The sequence below is a fragment of the Muscardinus avellanarius genome, assembly GCF_963383645.1.
Source record: "Muscardinus avellanarius genome assembly, chromosome: 10".
NCBI lineage: Eukaryota > Metazoa > Chordata > Mammalia > Rodentia > Gliridae > Muscardinus > Muscardinus avellanarius.
In genome coordinates this window covers 29,868,341-29,888,883 of record NC_137796.1, presented here as the reverse complement: position 1 = coordinate 29,888,883, position 20,543 = coordinate 29,868,341, and the positions used below count along the sequence as shown (strand labels likewise).

The 20,543-nt window shown below is 42.4% G+C and overlaps 1 protein-coding gene across 1 annotated transcript in view; it reads right to left on the bottom strand.

Annotated features, from left to right (window-relative positions):
• Positions 1-20,543, bottom strand: part of LOC308268388 (liver carboxylesterase 1F-like) — a gene marked incomplete at both ends in the record, with an annotated part of 46,061 nt that overhangs the window by 3,199 nt on the left and 22,319 nt on the right. Inside the window, 8 exons of the mRNA XM_080703527.1 lie at positions 2,477-2,624; positions 2,877-2,963; positions 4,209-4,349; positions 10,535-10,639; positions 11,324-11,428; positions 12,256-12,409; positions 14,717-14,850; positions 17,259-17,403. Coding sequence (XP_080559653.1) covers positions 2,477-2,624; positions 2,877-2,963; positions 4,209-4,349; positions 10,535-10,639; positions 11,324-11,428; positions 12,256-12,409; positions 14,717-14,850; positions 17,259-17,403 — 1,019 coding nt within the window. The remainder of the gene's footprint in view (positions 1-2,476; positions 2,625-2,876; positions 2,964-4,208; positions 4,350-10,534; positions 10,640-11,323; positions 11,429-12,255; positions 12,410-14,716; positions 14,851-17,258; positions 17,404-20,543) is intronic.

Genomic DNA, 20,543 nt, shown 5'->3' with positions numbered 1-20,543 from the left:
AAAAAACATACAATGTGTGTGGGGCAGGGTCAAGTATAGAATTGTTATATGGAATGGAATTTGTTTTCATCTTAAAATAAGCCATTGTAAATGGTGTTGGGGAAACTGCTAATCACACCACTTGAGGAAAAACAATTAACCCCCAACCTCACACCCTGCACAAGAGTCAATTTAAGATGTATCAAACACCTAAAAATAAAAGCTGGGCATGGTGGCACATACTTGTAATCCCAGCATGTGGGAAGGTGAGACAGGAGGATTGCGCTATTAGTGAGGCCCTCTGCAATTCAGTGAAACCCTGTTTCAAAATAAAGAATAACAAAATAGGGCTGAAGGTGTTGCTCAGAGGTAGAATACCCCCTGTGTTCCATCCCTAGTACCAAAAAAAAAAAAACCTAAAAATTAGACCAGAGACCTTGAAATTACTAGAGATGGGCACAGAACCAACACTCCAACATATAGGCACTGGTGGAAACCTCCTCAATAAGACCTCCAAAGCTCAAGAAATTAAAACAAGAATTAATAAATAGAATGGCATTACATTAAAAAGTTTCAGTGCAGCAAAGTAAACCATCAAGAGTCTAAGAGAGAAGGTACAGAAAGGAAGATCTTTGACGGCCACTCCTCTGACAGAGATTCCAATGCAATAATGCTTGATTTCAATATTCCACCTTCAACATTGGAGATCAGCCAGGCATGGTGGCACACGCGTGTAATCCCAACATTTGGGAGGCTGAGATAGGAGGATCCAGGTTTGCGGACAGCCTCAGCTACTTAGTGAGGCCCTTTGCTACTCACTGAGACCCTGTTTCAAAATAAAGAATAAAAAATAGGGCTGGGGCATAGCTCAGAGGTAGAATGCCCCTGGGTTCCAACCCAGTACTGCCAAAAAAAAAAAAGGATTGGAGATCATCCAGATTAAAAATTCATCAGGAAACATTGGACTAGAATACTTTAGATCAGGCCATGATAGGTTCAGTAATTAATTATAACAAACATTTAAAGAAGAACTAATATCAACCCTTCTCGATCTCTTTTAAAAGAATCAATGAAACACTGGGCGTGGTGGCACACGCTTGTAATCCCCGCGCTTGGGAGACCGAGACAGGAGGATCAAGCAGGTCTGAGGCCAGCTTTGCTGGCTTAAGAAACCCTGTTTCCAAATAAAAATATAAAATAGGTCTGGAAGTATAGCCCGGAGGTAGAAGGGTTTCTAGGAACTCCAGTACCACCAAAAATAATAAATAATAAATAATAAAAAAAATCAATGAAGAGGAAATACTAGGAAATTTGTTCTAGAATGACAGCTCTACCCTGATAATAAAGTAGGAGAAAAATATTATAAGAACATAAAATTACACCAATGTCCTTCATGAACAAAGAAATAAAAATACTCAAAAATTAGTAGCAGACTGAATTCAGTAACCACTTAAAGAGTATTTTTTTCTTGATTATATAGTTTTTACCACTAGGGTGCAAAAATAAAGACTCTCCAAATTACAATCAAACTAAGACACTTCCCCTAGGGAGAGCTTATGTATCCCTAATTTCATATACAGCCCCACATACAGTCATGGGTCAATGTCATAAGGTCCTGAGATAGATCCAACCCCATTCCTCAGCTTACCCACACCATTACATACCAAGATATGCAAAAATCAGCAAAGAAATTGAGAATCACCATACTTCCAACTCAGCTCCTCTTACTGTCCCTCCTGTTGCCCCTCCTCATGTCTTTCTTGGTCCTGGAAAGCACTCCTAATCCTATGCTTGAATCCCATTCCTCCCTTAGCAAAACTAGTTAACAGCCTAGTTTAGAACTAGAACTTCCAAGACTCATTCATTTTCTGATCCTTGCCTTCTCATCTCAAGTACCACCATAAACTCAGGCAAATAAATGCCCTGGCAGATTCTTTTGGGGCCTTGTTCTTATCACAAATTTCTGGGACAAACAGCCTGACTTTCACTGATGCCATCTTAGCTCTTGCCATGATGGCTTTATTTGGTTGCTACACACTATCCTGCCCATGTGTACAGGTCAAAGCACCACACAATTAACAGTCCTTAACCAATGAAAAGAGGCTTTTGTTGAATAAACACCTAGCTCCACACTGCTCAGGCAGGATGACCCTGAGATGAACTGTCTGCTTGTTTCCCAGCATTCCCAGCTCCAGTTTTCCACAGGCACACATGATCAGCTTCCATCTGCTTCCTGCTTTGAGGCCTCATCTCCCTACTGCTGTTTGCTGAGATCACCTTCTAGATCAATTTACTTGCACATGAACTTTCTTCTAAGAGTCTGCTACTAGCAGGCACCAAACGATGTCCGGACAGCACCATTCCCCAGGCCATAAGGAATCACTCTTTGAGGCCTGACCCTTAACAGTTTCCACACCTGTCTATGGTAGGAGGTCGGAGGTTAGAGAATAAAGCTGGCAAGTGAGTATCCCTCTCCCATCCAACCTTTGTGACTCACCTCTATGGTCACGGGCCACAATCACAGATGGGACACAAAATAACAGATCACCAAACATGTCCAGAAACCGGTGTTTGATTTTGACAGGGTCATCTGTCCATCCAAAATACTTCTCAGCAGCCTCTGGAACCATTTCTTTAGGGATGCCCTGAAATCAACAAGAAAATGATACCATACACACCTGGTAAGCAATGCAGCTGCTCAGGCCATGCAAGAAGAAATCATTGATGGTGGTCCTTTGAGCCCTGTGCTAATTCCTTGGGGCAGGGGAGGGGGGACAAAGTGCAACAGGCAGAAAAATGGGAAAAAACCTCAAATCTCAGTCTTGTTTCTGTCATTAAATTGGTCTGTAATTTGAAACAAGGCCCCAGACCAGTCCCAAGATTCCCAGGACTCTTACGATAATAGGGAAAATCTTCTCCATGAGAAACTTGGCCCAGATCCGGTTGAGTGTCCCAGTCAGGATCGGAAAGAACAACTTAACCGCCTGTTCAAGACAAATAGTTACACATTTGTGAATCATCAGGAAAAAATAGAAAGAAAGGAACAGGCTAACCAACCAAACCAGTGCAGACCACAGATCTTGGTTGGGTGTTGATGGTCATGGATCTTTTATAAGTTTGAAAGAAGTTAACAAAACAAATGGATATATGTACAGAAACTCAAAGAATGCAAAAATATTTACTTAAATACATGCAAACATATGTATTTATTAGGAAAGGGGGCACAATGGTTATCCAGGCAGAAAGGAAATTGAGGCCAGGGTAGTACTGAAGTAGAGGCTCAGGACAGAAGGGCAAGCCAGATCCCATAGACTTGCATTACTGAGGAGTCAAAACTCACCACACTGGCTTTGGTCCCTTAGCAGAACCCCTGGGATGATAACAATAGAACTCTCAGCTCATAGTGATGCTGTCCAACCTATGTTCTCAGAGACCTCACTAGACTCTAGCCTCACTTCTAGAAGCTTAATTCTAGGATAACAACAGACCCTCTAAATGCCTGCTTGAGAAAGCTCAATGATTTCAGATGAAAATATTGGAGTTTTTCCCAGCAAGTTTTTTTTTTTTTTTTTTGCTTTTAGGAGACAATTGTACCTCAAACATTATAAACATTCTCTGGATCTTTCCATAGAGGCACCTTAGAGCGTATAGGGGGAATCTATGGGACCCAAGACCAAGGAAGCCATTGCATACAGATCTAACCTCCTAAGCTCCTTCACTCCTTCCCCATGCTAGATGTCCTCAGTTGTTCCTTCTGCACAATTATGATCTCTGCAGACCTTCCCATTCTGAACAGTTCACTTTTTTTTTTTTTTTTTTTGCAGTTCTGGGGATAGAACCCAGGAACATTCTACCTCTGAGCTACACTCCCAGCCCTGTTTTTAATCCTTTATTTTTAAACAGGGTCTCAGTGAGTTGCAAAGGACCTCACTAAATAGCTGAGGCTATCTTTGAACTGCAATCCTCCTGTCTCAACTTCCCAAATGCTGGGAATGGGAAAACAATAAAAAAAAATTTTGGAGAGAGAGAGGTTCCCAGTGCTCTGCCACTCATAAAATAGCAGAGTCTTTCTAGAGAAAAATTCCAAGAAATGTCTACTCAGGTCAATGTGAACAGCTTCTCTATCTAGCCCAAAAGGGGGACTAGCAGAAGAAAGAACTCAGAGGTACAGATGTCAGGTGTGTGAGGGAGACAGGAATGTATCTGACTAAATTTTTGTACTTTCTCACCTTTGGTAAATTCCAGGCAAACTCGTTTTTGTTGAATCCCACAAGGTATGGCACCTTGCTGAAATTTTTTTCAGCCAGAATCTCTTTAGGGTCCTTTGGCAGCAACACTCCATCAATTACAGTGGACATGAAGGGTTGGTCCTGGAGAACAGATCAGGGTTATGAATGCCATGCTCCCTCCTCAAGTAACATCCACATCCCTGCCTTTGCCTATCTATGGTGGCCAGCACCCGACTCCCATGACTGTGGGCAGTGGGTACAGACACTCAGGATCCTAAGGGAGGGGGTTAAGTGTATGAGATGCAGAGAGAAGGACTTGGGGGAGGTATGGACATAAAGAAATAGTGGTACGGGACACAAAAGGGGAAGTCTCACTTAAATTGGGATATATATTACATAAAAGTAATTTCCAGTTTGAAATGTGCATATAGGTGTGTATACAGTCTACATTCACTATGTAGTAGTTACGTGTGTAGAATGGCAATGAATGCTGAATTAGCAAATACCAAGCCATTGCTCCCAGGGAAATTTCAGAGTGAGGGCCTGTGAGCCCCTGGATACATTTTCATCACCCTTGTTTTATGTGTTTCCTATTTATTGATAGTCTGTATAATATAGATTTCTACAAAGAATTAGTTACATGTAGAATGTATTCACAATAAAACACTTTCTGGGAAGCACAAAGCATTTTTCTCACCCTGAGTAACATAAATGTAAGGATTCTGGGTTTTCTGCCTCACTGCCGTCCCATGCAATGCACTTTTAAAAACTCAACAGCTCAAGATCCACAAGATCAGTCGCTTTTCCATTTTCCACATCTTTATCATCCACTATAGAAACGACACAACTCTCCAGACAGGCCTCACCTAGAGAGAGGCAAATCTCCTCTTCCTCTATGGAGGTACTGTATTGTTGACTGATTAACACTAAGTTGGGGGCCATAAGCACCATAACTAAATCCTGAAGGAAGCTGAACTTTCACACGCATTTTCTCTGCAAAGCCACCACAGCCTTCCGTGTTCAGCAACACCAGCCAGCACTGCTTCAGTGTGCTTGAGAACAAGAATAAGCAGAGAAATCACTAACAAGAACAAATATTGGAAAAGGTGTGTCACTAAGTAGACAACAAAAAGACACTTGTTAGTGAGAGAATTGAAGCAAGGAAACAGTATTGCTTCCTGTGGCTCCGGGTGAGACCAAGGGCTCTACGTGACTCAAGCTATTTGATGCCCCATACATACATATGTTGCAAATGTCCACATTATGTCCTAGGTGTTGATTTGGGGGCTACAATTGCATTTTAGTAATTAAATGAATTCAGCAACACACAGAATTCGTGACTGATGAGGGTCCACAGCTTCTATCTACATTCAAACACATGTTCTTTTAGATAAATGGTTAGCTTTTTGGAAGTAATGAGCTCATCACTCAAGGTGCTTTAATTGAACCTTGATTCCCTATTTGAGGGCACTAAATGATCGAGACAAGGACCAAATCTGGCTTCAATAGAGAGCTGACAATAAAGAAAAATAGGGCTGATGGTAGAGAAAAAGATCTGGGCGCAATTACTGCTGCCTTAGGAAGCTGTGCAGTTCAGAGGGGCTGCATGGCAAGCCAGTAAGAAGCAGCTCATCAGAAGGAAGATTCCCCTTGGCCACATAGAGCAAGTGTGCACCATCTGCAGTGGGCTTTCAGGATGACTCATGTTAACAATGGGAATAGCATAAGTGAAGAGATAGAGGTGTGCACGGCAAATCCCAGCAATGCCACAAAGTCCTGTTGGAAGAATGCCTTGGGGCAGGGACAAGAGAGAGGGTGAGATGGCAAAAGAACACATTTTCTGCACAAATCTGCCACATCCTTGACACTTAGTATATTTGGAAGAACTAACTCAATGGAGGTTCTGTAGTCTGGATCTTATATGTTCCCCAAAGGTCCATATATTACAAGCTTGGGCTCGAGCTGTTGGTGCTACTAGGAGGTGGTGGAACTTTTAAAATATCTGGCCTAGTGGGAGGTCTTCAGAGTATTTGGTGTATATCTTTGAAGTGTGTAACAAGACCCCACCTCTTCTTCTCTTTGTCTTTTCAACCATGAGGCTAATGATTTTCTTCCACCAGCCTGTGATGCCACAGGCCCAAAGCAACAGGATCAACCAATTATGAAATAAAGTCTCAAAAAGTATGACCCCAAATTATGTTTTCTTTTTTTTTTTTTTTTTTGGTGGTACTGGGGAAAGGAACCCAGGGGCCTTCTACCTCCGGCCTATACTCCCAGACCTATTTTATATTTTATTTGGAAATAGGGTCTCTTAAGCCAGATCAGGCTGCCTTAGAACCTGCGCGATCCTCCTGTCTCAGTTCCCAAGCACAGGGATTACAAGCATGTGCCACCACGCCCAGCTATGTTTTCCTTTTTATAAGTCAATTATCTCAGGAGTTCATTATACTAAGGGGAGGCTGACTAACACAGTAATTAAGGAATTTGTCTTGTACACAATGTCAGGCTTCTAAGAAGGAGAGACACGCTCTACCTGGTACATATTCAGGTTTGAAAGAGGAGAAATAGGATAGTAAAATTCTAGGAGAGAGACACTGAAGGCTGGAGTGGGATGGCACCCATCGGGAGAAGACCAATGTCAGCACCCACAAGAACAAGGGACACCAGTGCCCACCAGCAGAAGCGAGAAGCCAGAGTATTGCTGGGCTTGTGTCAAAGAACTCAGGGAATCCTCCCCTCCTCTTTTCTCAGTCCTCATACCCTGTCCATATCAAGTCTTGAAAACTAATCCTCAAAATTATCCAGACTCCAACCCCTTTCCTCTACCTCACTGGTACAGCCCTCTAGGCCACCAGGACCCCTTGCCTGGGTCCCTGCATCTTCAGCCCCGTGTGTTCTTTCTGCTTCTGTGCTGTCCCTTCCCTGCTATATATTCCCACATGCAGAGAAAGTAACCTATGTAAAATCTCAGATCCCAGGCCCTCCTCTGCTCAGAACCTTCTGAACACCTCCCTCTCCTTTCAAGTCACAGTCCAAGACCTTCCAGTGGGCACCACACCTCCTCCATGACCTCCTCAGGACTCAGCCTGCTCCTCCCTCTCTGCCTCCACTCCACACACAGGGCCCCTGAATCAGGCCTTTGTAGGTGCTGTGTCCTCTGCAGGAACACCCTCTACCCTCTCCTAGCAGCTATCTTCCTTTCCTCCCCCAGAGCTCGACTCAAAGGTTACCTGTTCCTAAAGCCATTCTCTGGCCCTGCTTGTCACGCCCAAACCACTAGTCAACTCCATCCCCACTTCCTAACCTTTCTTTCCTTAACTCTGATCAACATAAAACACATCACATTTTTTCTTCTATTGTACTGCTGGAAAGGAAGGCTCCTCAGACACAGAGACTCTTTCTTGTTCCATTGCTATATCCCAGCTACCAAACCAGGTCTGCTCCATCGTAAGTTCCTCTTAACACTTTCATGAACGGCTAAATATATCTTACTTTATCCTCCCAAGGCTTAGTGAAGTGCTAGGATTCCAGGGAGAAAATAGAAGACAGGACTGTAAGGCGCTACCCAGCTCATATCCCCAGACCTTGACAAATGTTGGGAGGGGGCGAGGGAGGAAGAACTAGGCAGGGGACACTGTTGGAGGCTCTTTGGGTGTGAAGAGGGTGTTGTCCTTAGGAATGATCTTGCTCCCCTCTACATTGAAAATAAGCCCTCTGCCCTCTCAGGAAATCTGTTCTCTGTAGTTCAGAATCTTTTAAAAAAATTTATTATTAGTGCATTGCAGTCATACATCTTAATGGAGTAAAACATGGTAGAGGCATACATGCACATATTACTCATCAGTTCAAGATCCTGAGCTCCTTTTATGGTTATTTCTGCCTCTTGAGAGTGTTTTAGTGAACCCTTCTCCCACAGGAAGCATTGTAAGCAGAAAATAGGAGAAAAGAGGAGCGCTGAGCCCAGAAGACAGTCACTGCCTGGGAAGACTGAATTGGGAGCCAGGGGAGTTGGTTGCAGTTCTGTCTCTAGTCTTTCTGGTTGTGTTATCCTGGCAAATTACCTCTCCTTTCTAGACCTCAGCGATACACACACAAGAAGACACTGATTCCACAGAGAGATTTTTCATTTATACTTAATTAAAGCATAAAGATATTAAGACTCAAAACCTATAACCAAGAAACCAAAACTACTTACAACCCTGGAGTCACATAAATCAAGGTCAGTATGTTGCTGTGAACACTAAAGCAAAGGGTGTATGAGAGGCTCCCTGTGGGGTAACTGTTCTTATGACCTGTGTTGCAAAGACATCAGCATCTCCTTCCCAGTTTATTATTGGCTGGGCCCAGAGGGTGAGGACACTACAAGGATCCCACTGGGCATGAGTGAAAGATGCAGCTGTAAGACTGGAGAGGAGCAGGTGCCAGCAAGGGCAGGACAGACCTGGTGCACAGAGTCAGGGTGGCTGGAGTTTTGAGGACACTTGCTTAATTTTTCTGCCCTCTGCTTCATTCTTTACCCTACTTACTATCCCTGGCTATAGCAACCCAAGTTTTCTTTGGGGAAACACATAAATGAGATGACTGCAGAGGCAGGGATATGGTTGCTTGATGGAGAAATGGGGCAGGAGGTGAAATGGACCAGTGGGAGAAGCCATGGCCCCTTCTTGTTTTTCTCTTCACCATGCTCACCTTATGAGTTTGGGCATCCCCCTGTGATCATGGTACTCCATTTCCTTGAACATAGAGATTAGGGCAAGACTTATTGCACAGAAATTAGTTCGAGAAAATATAGATTAGTATAAGCCAGTGTCAGCCCAATGGTTAATAACAAAATTATGGCCAAAATTTTTAGATAGACAGTTTGTGAGAAGGTAGGATATAAGTCTAGAATATTGTTGTCTTTAATGTCCCTAGGAGATGAATAAGCTCCATAGAGGAGGCAACAAAGAAGAGTGAACATCTGAGGGACAGACATAGCTGATTCTTAATGACATCTACAGGGTATATGAACCCAGCCATGTCCTAAGCTGTCTGCTCCTAAACTTTCCATTTACCTGAAGATGAAGTTACAAGTGTTCCTCTTTGTGTTCAGGTAACTCAAAGTGAGTTTTCACACCTTTCATTAGGAAACCCTGACTGACACACATTCCAATCCATGCTTTTTTTTCTGTTTTCAATATCACAGTGATTTCAATGTTCCACTGTATCAACCCAATCTGACTGTATATGGATAGGATGAGATACCTAGGAGTTATAGTCCCAATGCCTGCATGCTCTTTTCTCTAGATCTTTGTCTTGCTAAATATCCCAATGATGACACAGTGCCATATCCATTCATCTGTTCATCCATCCTCAAATATCACATTCCTTGATAAGTATCTCCGATGGAGATAATGAAATGTATCTTCTCTTTGTATTACCACCACACAAGACTACTATATGTATGGCTATGTTCCTTTATGTATTGTTTCTTGTGTGCAGGGACAATGTTCAGTTTGTATCTGAATGACCTTGCCTGATGCCATCTATCCATAAACCTAGTGTGGGTGGATGGATGGATGGATGGATGGATGGATAAATGGATGAATGCATGAATGAATTGATGGATGAGGTTAGTCAATAGCAGTATGAATGGTGAATTAGATGGATACATAAATATATGTTGAATACTGCTAAAGAGGTAATGATCATTCATTGCTTTTGAAGGACTGGGTGATGGAGAATAGACATATGCTGGGTGAATGACACATAGGTGATGGACAGAGTTTTAAAAAGACAAAATGTTATGGATGGATTGACATTAGATTTATGAAATTATATGAATTAATTGAATGTATAGTAGATGAATTAATGGTAGATACATGGCTGTTCTTGAATACAAATTGGGACAGTGTCAGAAAATCTAGAAAACTGGACTATTGTTTTATAATTGAGATAGCTTTCAAATCAGCCAAGATAAATTAACACACCTTTCTGAAACACTTTGTACTTATTATTCTTCCCTCAAAATTCAAAATGTCCTTTCCCCAAAATTGCAATTAAGTATACAAATATGGAATGTTGAATGTCTTTAAATACATATAAAACAAAAATGGTAAAGTATTGTTTAAAAGAGAATGATACAATTTTATCTGGTTATTGTTAGTTTTTTGTTTATATTACATTTTGAGGGATCTTACAATTAAAAAGGAAAAATGAAATTTTCAATTTGAATCAAGAGGGTGACATGGACTCTTAGAAGTAAGAAACTGTCCAATTTGTTTTTTTCTGGGCAAGAGGACAGCTGAAATAATGAAGCCTGAGGCGACTAGAATGGGGGCACCTACCAATTTCTTTGAGATGTGTAATAATTCTTCCTCTGTCTTCTGGCGCAGACACTGAACCATGACTGCTGAGGTGGTGGTTTTACAACCAAGAGTATGAGCAATTTTCTGCAGAGATCACAGGCAACAGCAGAGATCAAGAGCAATGTCTTTTCCCTCCAACAATGCACACAAAGATGTCCTATCCCTCAGCCAACCCGTGAAGGCAGCATGGGGCAGTCAAAAATACTCTAGACAAGCAGGTTCTGGGTCCCAAAGTATGACCTCTGTTAGTAACTGAAATGGTGATATGAGCCTGTCATATACCTTTGCCTTTATTATCTTATCCTTGTTAAAATGGCACAATATTCTCAAAGTTGAATGTGTCAAGACAGGCAGTGTGGAGTAGAAGTGAGGATCATGGCATCCAGAATTCCACTATCTGTAATAACTCCCACCTCCTGCACTTACTAGTCATTGACCTTGGCTTTCCCACCTGTAGATGAGGCTAATAGTTGCACATGCCTTATAAAAAGAGTCAATGCATGTAACATGCTCAGGAGGAACCATATCTGTACACACTACACCTTGTGCAGAATTGCCAGAAGCCTGTATAAAATGATTCACACTTCAGACAATACAGGATGTAATTGAAATGTGAGCCCTAAAAGAGGTCGTCCTGCTCAGCCAGTATCACTCACAGTATTTTTTAGTAAGTCAACTGAATCCTACATAAGGGAATCCTACATAAGATCCCTGGGTATTTCAGAAAAACAGAGGTAAGGTTACAAGAACTATCCAGGTGAGACCTACCTTAGCCAAAAGATTCACATCTTTTGTGATTAGTCCAGGAGTGATGGCCACACCACTCTCAGAAATGGCCCGGTGGAAGAGGCCCTTGGTCAGAGGAGACAATGCCTGCCAGAAGATGGAGAGAGGAGAGGTCATGTTTACCATGTAAATGTGAGTGACACTTTTCTTTAAAGCTTTCTCCAACTGCACCTTTGCCTGGGCCCCTTCACCTGGAGACTCTGGCACTCTATGAAAGTAACAGCTCCCACCTGTCCTAGTCTGCTTTCCTAAATATCACTGAGGCCCAGAGGGAACCCCAATGGAATGAAGCTAGTGCCCAGCATAGCAACAGAACAGTAAGTATATGGCTTGTGTCCATCATGACAGTCAAAGCTATTAGATACTGTCAAGCAATTCCTAGCCACAAATTCTATTTCAGAATCTCTATTGATCAGAATTTATCATAAGGAAAATTATCATAAAAAAGCTAGGGGTATGAGAAGCCCTGCCTGCTCTCAGTCTCTGGTATTTTAAGGTCTAAATCTATCTTGGAGTGAGGATTTTTTATTTACCTTGGAGAACAACGACCCTTTAACTCATGTCCTTTCATCATCTCATTGTAATTGATACCCAGTCCTACTTCCCAAGAGAAGTGAGCTGAGTCCTAATTTTAAAATGCTGAGAAAGGAGAAAGAGAACTCAATCAAGAAAGAGTAGGAGGAAGATCACTGTTGCAGGCTGAGCTGGAGATACTATGGTGCCAGGACATAAGCTGAGCTCAGAGCTTCCTGGAGGCCAAAAGAACTTGGGCCTTGGATCGTCACCATCTGATGCTATGCAGTGAATCCAGATCTTGTCAACAAATCTGCAGGTAGTTGAATGGGCTGATCTCCAAGAGGTCCCATCAGCATTGACAAGAACCCTGGGATGAGGCTGATGCCAGCAACACTTACAAGAACAGAGACACTTTCTCCTCCTGCTGACTCTCCAAAGATGGTCACAGAGTCTGGATTCCCTCCAAAGTTAGCAATGTTGTCCTGGACCCAGCGCAGAGCAGCCACCTGGTCCAAGTGACCCCAGTTCCCCCTGCTGTGCTCATCCCCTGTGCTGCAAGAGAACAGGGTGGGGTGGAGGCAGAGGTGTCACTGCTGGGCTGTCAAGACCACAGATGGGCAAGGGACTCTTGGCCAGCCTTCTTCTGGAAGAAGAAAGTAGAGTCTACAGCACATGAGCCCTGTGCAGGCCTCCACATTCATTCTTCCCCCAAAGAGGTACTGAGTACCTAGTAGGTTCCCTGTATAGTTATAAGAGCCAGAGCACTCAGCAACAAAACAGACAACCTCTGACTACACTCAGCTCATATGACAGACCACAGATAAACCTATGACTAGACAATATAATGTCAAGCAGTGAATGTGACTTGAGAAAAAAATTAAACTGGGCAAGGAAAGTGGTAGGAGTGGGGCAGTAGGAGATACTACAGATTTCATAATCAGGCTAGGCCTCTTTTCAGCAGTAGCATTTTATAGGGACCTGCATGAGGATCGCAGGGTATTGTAAATATCCAAAGAAGGGGATTGCAGTTAGGTGGAGCAGCAACTACAAAGGCCCAGGGCCAAGGGAACAAAAGCATGAGTGTAGCTGGCATGAGATGCAGCTAGAGAGGGCATTGTGAGCCTTGGCAAAGAGTCCTGTGGCAGTGTAAGTGATCTGGGAGCCCAAAGAAGAGCTATGATGTGACTCAACATACATTTTTACATGATCACTCTGGCTATTGTTTAGGGGCTGTCACAAAAAAGTCACAGGTTGATAAATAAGCACTCATTAAAGTAATTGAGAGCAGAGTCATGGGGTTGTGATGTGAAAAGCAAGGAGTGGATGAAAAGCAGATGGATCTTGAGTATAGAGTACAGGTGGTGCCAAGAGTTTTCCCTAGTCCATTGGATGTGGTGTGAGAGCAAGAGGAGAGTCCAGGATGCCCATAGACCTGTGTCTTGAGCAGCTGGGAGAATGGAGCTGCTGGAAACTGTGCAGGGGCCATGTTGGAAAGCAGGAGAAGTTTAGTTAGAGCAAGGACAGCAGGTGCCAAGGACTCAGTCTATGCCTGGGAAGTCTGTATTTGGGAGGTGCCCTGTACACAGCAGGGCAGACAGAAGGAGGTAGGTAAAGGCTGTAAATAGTGAGATCTGAAAGTGCTTCTGGGAGCACATAGAGAATAAAGAGGGCTAGAGAGCTTATGTAAGAGAGCGATCTCAGAGTCCTGAGGGTAAGGAAGGAGACGAGTCCATTTAAGAAGCTGAAAAGGAGCTTGGTGTGGTGGCACACACTTGTAATCCCCACGTTTGAGAGACTAAGACAGGAGAATTGCACAGGTTTGGAGCCAGCCTTGCTGGCTTAAGAGACCCTGTTTCCAAATTAAAAAAAAAAAAAATATATATATATATATATATATATATATATATAGAGAGAGAGAGAGAGAGAGAGAGAGAGAGAGAGAGAGAGAGAGAGAGAGTGAGTCTGGGATTTCCCAATACCACCAAAAAAAAAAAAAAAGCCCACAGAGGTGGGAGGAGACCAAGGCCAGGGAAAGGAACATTTTAATTTTAAAGAGGCCAGAGTGGTCCTGTGATAAGACTTGAGAATGAGAGTGTCTGTGGCTCCCTGAGAGGTCCCATGAAGTTGTTCTGAGAGCTGGTGGGGCTCACTGTTGGCCTCTTCACGAGCAGCCCAGGGGCATGGTCGGCTGAAAGCCTGCCTGCAGGAGCATTCACTGAGCTCTCTGAATACCACTTGCCTTCTTCCATTCACAGAGAAGACATGTGATATTTAACTACTTAGTTGTGTGCTGACTTCCAGCACAGAGGACTACAGGATGCTGGGGCAGCTTGGGTGGGAAGAAGATGAGTATTTCAGACATGATAACATGAGGTCTGAGCCTTGCAGGAAGAATAGGTGTTTGACAGGTAGAGTAGATATTCCAGGAAGAGGGAAAAGCAAATGCAAAGTCCAGAGCAAGTAGACAAGTGGGGCTGGGGAAGGAGGAGGCAGGTGGGGTCCAACAGTGAATGGATGGGACACATTCTGAAGGATTTAGCAAAGGTTGGTATGAGGGCTCCCAGAGCTTCCCTCAGCCACATCATGATGCAGACAAACAGACCTTCAACAAAGGTCAATCATACAGAGTCATGTGGTTTTGGACTTTTTTTTCCCCTCTGGCTGTTGCCTTTGTTTTTCATTGGCCCATTATAGTCATACATCTTAATGGAATACAAGATTTTAGAGACATAGGACTCTCTGCATGCAAAGAGGTGAGTTAAATAAGTCTCTTTTGAGGTTTTTCCTCCCACTCTAATTATTTTGTTATATAAACTGATGCTGTGGGAAACACACAGAGAGAATAATCCAATAACTTACCTGTAGAATCCCAACATGCCCAGGCGGTACTGAATGTTCACCATCACTACATTTCCATATTGGGCAAGGGGCAGTCCATCGTAGGTGGATGCTCCACCCATCGTTAGACCACCACCGTGGATCCACACCATCACCTGGAAATAAGAAAGTAAAATTAAGAAGGACCTCAGAGTTTCTCTGGTTTGCTTGTTTACATTTTGTCTATGACTCAAGGAGGCCATTAACCAAAGACCCAACAAGTTTTCAAAAAGTATCATCTCTGCATCCCAACCTTTTTGCTGGAGGCTAAGCCACCACTTTATTCAGTGACCCCTGCCTTCATCTTCAGCCCCAAGTGTGCCTCATATTCCTGCAGCACTTTACATTGAGAACATCATTTTAGGAACAGCAAAGACCTGGTTTCCCCAGCACTGCTATCACCCTCATGCCTGGACCATACAACCAGCTAGACATAAATGAGAGGGACGTTTGTATTTCGGCTTCATCTCCTTTAACTGTGTAGTGGGGATTAAGCTTCTCTTTGCATCAGCGATTATCTCAGGAAACACACAGTGCTTGATGGCACCTCTTCCTAATGTGCTTCCCTCTGCCTAAGCCCCAGTCCAATTTTAGTTTTCATTTTTCTTTGAAACAGGTTCTCATTAAGTTACAGGAGGACTCATGAAGTTGCTGAGGTTGACCATGAACCTATGATCCTCCTGTCTCAAATTCCCAAATACTAGGATTACAGAAATTTGCTACTATGCCCATCTTGGTTCTTGCATTTAAAGAGCTTGAAAATCAGTGAAGAAATGATAGTGCATTCGTTGATACTGTAATAAACTGGGTAATAAAAAATAAAATATCTCACAATATGGACAATATGCCAACTATATTTTAAAATAAGCTATTTCTAAGGTAATGTTAATATTATACCATTAGAACTACACAGGAAATCTGAAGTTTCACCTGCCTGAGGTCCTTCAGCCACTTAGTGGTAGAAGCAGAACTTGAATCAGTCAATCTGGCCTAGAGTCCATATACTGAGCTGCCCAGTTCCTTACATCCCATAGCAACAGTGCAGTGAGTCAGCTTGTAGGACAGGAGGAGGATCCTACTGCAGCCCATATCATGCTTCATGAATACTGTACTTATCCAGGACCAAGATAAAGCTTAATTTTTATCACTGGATATGTGTATGTGATTCCTCCCACTTGAATAAAAAGATTGAAGGGAAACATACTCAGGATTTGAAGCCAGACCTTGTAGCTCTAGAACCTGTGTCCATAGCTAAAAGCTCTCTCACCTCCAGATTCCCCTGTATCTCCTGCACCTGTGACACCTGCCTTCCTCCTGGTGCTGGTCTGAGTCAAGGTCAACTCTGAGGGAAGGCTGAGTCCAAGGGCAGGTCAGTCATGAAGTGAAGATGTGTCTGTGCAGCCAAAAGGCAAGGTTCTCTAAGGTGGGGCAGTGTGTGGTGGTAGCATGCTTCTCCTTCCATAACCCTCAAGTCTAACTATCTCTATGGAAGCCTTGAGTACAAAATAGAAGAATGCAAGAATGAGTGAATGGTTGAGGGAAACTTTGTCCCTATTCAATTGTCCGTTACAAAGCACTTGTTATAACAGCTTCTAGTCTCAAGTTACACTTCCTCCTCCACTTCTGGGCACCATGTCTGGATGTCCCTTAGAGACTGGCTAGGTGCTAACACCCTACCTCCTTCCACCTGTTGTCACCTCTTCTCTAACACATGCTCTGGCCTGAACCTGGCAGCTGGTCTCATCTATGCCCTTCCTTTGTTTGGAAAACGTGGACTCGCTGAATTAACAGTCTATGCCAAAGGCAACCAGGGCAGGAAATGAACTACAAAAAAATTCCAGACAGTTGTCTATGGAACACAACCCTGAGGTGGTCTGAGGTCTGCCCACGCCTCTACACAGAGACAATGAGCATTTTCAAGGAACAGCGATTGATGTCACCATTAACTGTGCTGTAGAAAGGCAGCAGGCATGCTCCATTTCCTTGTTTGTGTCAAAATCACAAGGTTAAAGATCAGAAGACCCATAGGCTTGTGCTGTAACTCTTATGGGAAGCCTCCCTTTCTCATTCTGGGACACAGTGACTCTACATATAAAGCAAGAGTTAGGTCATGAAATATTGTGTACTCTAAGTACACAATATTAGAGTACAAAAAAAATATTTTGTACTCTAAGTTTCTAAAGCTTTAACTTATTGGAAATTGTGTCTTAGCAGCTCTGGGGATAGAGTCTTAGGCTAGTAACTAAGAGTAATCATTCTTGTTCTCTATTAATGAGAGAACTTAGAAAAATTAAAACACATGTTCCAAATATACAGTCATCTCCCAAATATGCCTGAGGTCACTAGAGAAAACTGGGGTAAGTAAAACCTGTATTTCTTGTGTTGAAATGAATGTCTGGGCCCCTGAGTCGTCAAAGCCCACAGTGTCCCTGATCCAAGCTACCTCCATTCCCTGTCTGTTGTCACCAGAAAATCCTGGATGCTGGAACTCACCAGTCTTGACCTGTGGCCCTGCTGTGCTTACCGGCAGCTTGCTATTCTTCGTCAAGTTGGCTGGAGTGTAAATATTTAGGTAAAGACAGTCTTCAGAAAATTTCAGATGAATTTTCTCCTTTCTGTTGGTAGAGAGATCTGAGTCTCTTTGCCCTTTTAATGCATCTTGAGAGCACCTGGAAGAGAAGAAAGAGGAGCCCAGAGGTTCAACCAGGAGGAAGCTGAAGAATCATCTGAGGTTAGAACTTGCACTGGGAGTTTTAAGCCTGTAAATGGAGTCACTATTGCTGACTTGAGATGGCAAAATGGTTGGAGGCACTCTCGGGGGCCTGGTGGGAACTGTGGGACTCCCTATAGTCTCCACAGATCATTCAGAGTGAGAAGGACTTAGCACCTCTCCTCTACCCAGAGCATTTGGGATTCCCTGGGCCACAGAAAGTAGGCTGGCCATATGATGAGCTGTCCTGAAAGGTTACATTTCCTGCACTTCTGGGACATGGTGCTCCTTTCTGCTGGGCTACAGGGTGACAGTGTTTCTTCACCTGGATCTTCTACCATGTCTTGATGGTAGATGCCCATCAAGCTGGATGTAAGACATTTAGCTTGCAGCAGGCTAGTGCTGACATCTTTGTGAGAAAGCCTCAGCAGAATTTCCTTATCCTGCCTCAGTCATTGATGTTGCTGGGATATTATGATTGAATTATTTTGGTGCACTGGTTCTCAATCTTCCAGGTCTAAGAGAAGGGAAGGCTTTCCATAAGGGTCTTGCAACTTTAGCATATTAAGATTCTATCATCATCTTATCCCAGAAAATCACTGTTGGCTCCTCTGATGAGAAATCTGCAAGAGGCAATTTACAATGGGATTGGGAACATTTACTGGGTTCTCCCAGTGCACCAGGCACTGATTTATGTTCTTATGTTCTAACTCATTTAAGCCTTAGATCTGCCTCCAAAGCATGGGATCTATTATTTTTGCACCTACAGATGAGAAAACTGAAGCAAAGAAAAGTTAGAGACACCATCCAAGGTCACAAAATTAGGAAGATACATGTTACAAGTGCTTCTATTTCCAAGTATGTTATATGCAACACTATAGATCTCATTGGATCTAAAGCAGGCATCATTGCCCTCAGTATGTAGCAGAGATAACTGAAACAAACACTAAGGTGACAGGATGACACAGCCATCAATAACACAGGTAGAGTCAGCAAAAGTGAATTCCAGATTTTCATCCTGTGGAATTGTTCCAGGATCACCAAGACTCAGGAGGTATAAAGTTCACAAAGACAAAATATGAGATGTCAAAAGAGTCAGAAAGAGTTCAACTGTGCTAGTACCTAGATAAATGCAAAAGAAAATCCAAAATTATATTCAATATTTTTATGATTCATATATTATTATTTTATTTACCCAATAGCCAAAAAGCACTCTTTTAGCATTGGCAAGGATCTGCTGCATGAAATTTTCATGTATTAATGGAAAGAGTACATGTAGTGATGATATTTATGTAGGAAAAGTTAACAGAAATTATGTTACTCTTTGATTCAAAAATGGGTATCTACCCAAAAGAATGAAAATCAAAATAACAAACTAGTGTATGCACATCTATGTTCATAGCTGCACGATTCACAAATGAGAAACTATGAAACCAGTCAAGATTTCCACCAACAGAGGACTGGATTGCAAAACTACGGGATATGTACACAATAAAATTTTACTCAGCCATAAAGAAGAACAAAATTATGTCATTTACAGGGAAATGGATGGAACTGGAGAACATTAAGGTAAGTGAGATTATTCAGTCACAAAAAGTGAAAAATCAGATGTTCTCCCTAATCTGCAGAATTAGGGAGAAAAAGGGTCAGAGGAAGAACTCTAGACAAAGGAAGAGAAACCATAGATGAGCAAATAAGGAGACCTAACTAAGGGGAATGAGAGGGGGGAAGAGGGAAATTCTCTAATGTACATGATGTACATTCACAAACATATCAAAGCCAATCACTAAGGCAAAATTGAGAGGGAGGGAGGGGAAGTGAATGGGGTGGGAATTGGGGAAGGGCTAAATGAGCGATGTGTGCATGCGTGCCTCTACCATACTGTACTCTATTAAGATGTCTGACTGCAATGCACCATTAAAAATGTCATCTCTTGAAAGTTATCTTAAAATGTCCATGAATGTGTATAATGATTTACCTACATGTTTATAATAGTATTATTTAGACTATCAGAAACTACTTAATGACCCCAGGAAAAAAAAGATCAATCAAAGTACTTCAACTTTATTCCAATACACAATGCAGTTATTTAAAATCAGGTTGGAGCCGGGCATGGTGGCGCACACTTGTAATCCCCGCGCTTGGGAGGCAGAGACAGGAGGATGGCGCAGGTTTGAAGCCAGCCACACACACTGGCTTAGGAGACCCTGTTTCCAAATAAAAATGTAAAAATAGGTCTGGGAGTGTAGCCCGGAGGTAGAAGGGCTTCCAGGAACCCCAGCACCACCAAATAAAATAAAATAAAATAAAATAAAATAAAATAAAATAAAATAAAATAAAATAAAATCAGGTTGGGATATATAAGAGCACAAAATGATTTTGATCATATACTGATCAGAGAGTAAGGTGATAATTTCAACCATTTGTATGTAGGATCCATTTTCATATAGATTAAATTAAATGAATAGAAAACATGATCTCAAATATTAACAGAAATTCTTCCTGGGTAGTAGAATTGTACCTGATTTTAATGTTTCCTACATTTGATTATATTTATTTCCTTTTTGGAAATATATATGTATTGCACTTGCAATCAGGAAGTGAAAGCAGTATACGTTATTATTTAAAGGAAACAAGGCAACCAAAAATACAATCACAGAAACGCATGGAAGGCTATTGCTGAGGACATCAATATAGTCTGAACTGTAACAAAAATGTGTATGAGGTGCCTTGGGGTTGTTGTGATGCCATATGGAAGCTTTAGGATCATGAGCTCAGCTGGCCAGCATAACTGGGCACACCAACGACTGCTTTGCCCAAGACTAGGTATCTAGACACACATGGGAGCTGAGAACTCACCAAGCCAATCCTTCAGTGCACCATACTCTCCAACCAAACACACTTAATCCACTCCTCTCCCCAGCCATTCCAAGGGTTAAGAGAGAAAAGAGAAGATCAGTACTTCTTATCTCCCTTACCTGTTCAGCTACTTTATTTTCCAAAACACTAGTCATATTCTTACATATTACATAGTTGTTGTTGTTGTTATGATTGTTGTTATTATTATTATTATTATTATTAATTATTTCTCCTTCTCCA